Source organism: Coptis chinensis, chromosome 4 (genome assembly GCF_015680905.1).
Source record: "Coptis chinensis isolate HL-2020 chromosome 4, ASM1568090v1, whole genome shotgun sequence".
Taxonomy (NCBI): Eukaryota; Viridiplantae; Streptophyta; class Magnoliopsida; order Ranunculales; family Ranunculaceae; genus Coptis; species Coptis chinensis.
Window position 1 is genome coordinate 62139573 of NC_141459.1, and position 1460 is coordinate 62141032.

The 1460-nt window shown below is 39.2% G+C and overlaps 1 protein-coding gene across 1 annotated transcript; it reads left to right on the forward strand.

The window, feature by feature from the left end:
- The first annotated feature begins 490 nt into the window (after window positions 1–490).
- Window positions 491–1045, forward strand: LOC147504300 (uncharacterized). The gene has a single exon (XM_086605136.1). The coding sequence runs from the start codon at window positions 491–493 to the stop codon at window positions 1043–1045; it is 555 nt and encodes a 184-aa protein (XP_086461262.1).
- Window positions 1046–1460: the final 415 nt, after the last annotated feature.

Here is a 1460-nt window from a genome sequence, read left to right on the forward strand (position 1 = left end):
AAGCACAGGGGAGTTCTCTATTTCATCTGCCTATGCTGCTATAAAGAATGTACGAAGTAAGGCAAAATGGTTCAAACTTGTTTGGGGTAAGCTTTCAGTTCTAAAGCACTCCTTCACTATGTGGCAGTTATTCTCTGGAGCTCGGCCTATGAAGAATCAATTAATGGCAAAAAAGGTGCTCAGTCAGTCTCGATGTTGTCTATGTGATTCCTCTGAGGAAAGTTCGGCACATTTATTTTTTGACTGTTCTTATTCAAAAATTGTGTGGCAAGGTGTAAAAAAGGCTATGGGCCTATCAGAACAGATTCATGAATCCCATGTTGAGTGGTATCGACTCATGCACATGTGTAGAGCAAACACAATGGCGTCTGAAGTAATGAGGGCCCTAATCAGTGTGGCAGTTCAAGCCATCTAGAATGAACGAAACTGGAGGATAAATAAGAAAAGATATACATCTGCTGAAGTAGTAAGCCAACGAGCCCTCAATAGAATGAAACTTTATTTGGGGAAAATGTTGGAAACTGTAAAGGAAGATGCAGTGTTGTGTTTGCTATTGTCGAAGTTGGGAATAGGAGTAAGGTATAAACAAAAGGTGGAACAATGGGTTCGGTGGCAGGCAGCTCCTTCTGACATTGTTACCCTAAATGCTGATGGGTCGATGCAAGCTGGCAGTGTTGGATTTGGAGGAGTGCTAAGGGACAACAGAGGAGATGTAATGCTAGCGTACAACGGAACTTCCTTAAGACGATCGATGCTGCAACAGGAACTGCTAGGGATAGATAAAGGGCTAGAAGGTGGCATAGCTATGAGTATAAGGAAGTTACAAGTTCAGTCAGATTCTCTAAAAGTGGGACAGGTCTTGAGCAATAGAGAGCAACCGCCGTGGTATTGTAGGAACCTAGTCTCTCATATCAAAAGATTGGCAATGCAGTTTGAAGGTATTGAGTTTAAGCATGTGTTTCGGGAGGGTAATCAAGTGGCAGATTACCTAGCAAAAGCTACAAGGTCTTTATGTAATGCTTCTGTTGATAGGGTTATATACTAAAAGCATTACTTTTGTATTAACTCTAATTCTTCATTTTTTGAATGAGAATCATATGGGCAAATGATATGCATATTATATATGTTATTAGTTATATGCATGAGTCTAATACTTTATGTTGTAGATGATATGGTGTGAACACACAGAAGATCATATCATCAGTACCTTATAAAGTATAAGTAATCGTTCACAACCTAGATGGTTTCGGACAAACCATTAGTACGGTTGTAGTATAATCTGGTATTAGTCTATCTTGACTATAGGATTACACTAGTACACTTTGTGTGTATTGAACAGGACCAAGTGAGGTTGTTTCTCCTTATACTGACTATATAAGAGAACAAACGCCTCTTTTATTATGGATGCTTGTCCTCCTAATCTGGATATAATAAAGGGCACTTATGTGCATTGTACATTA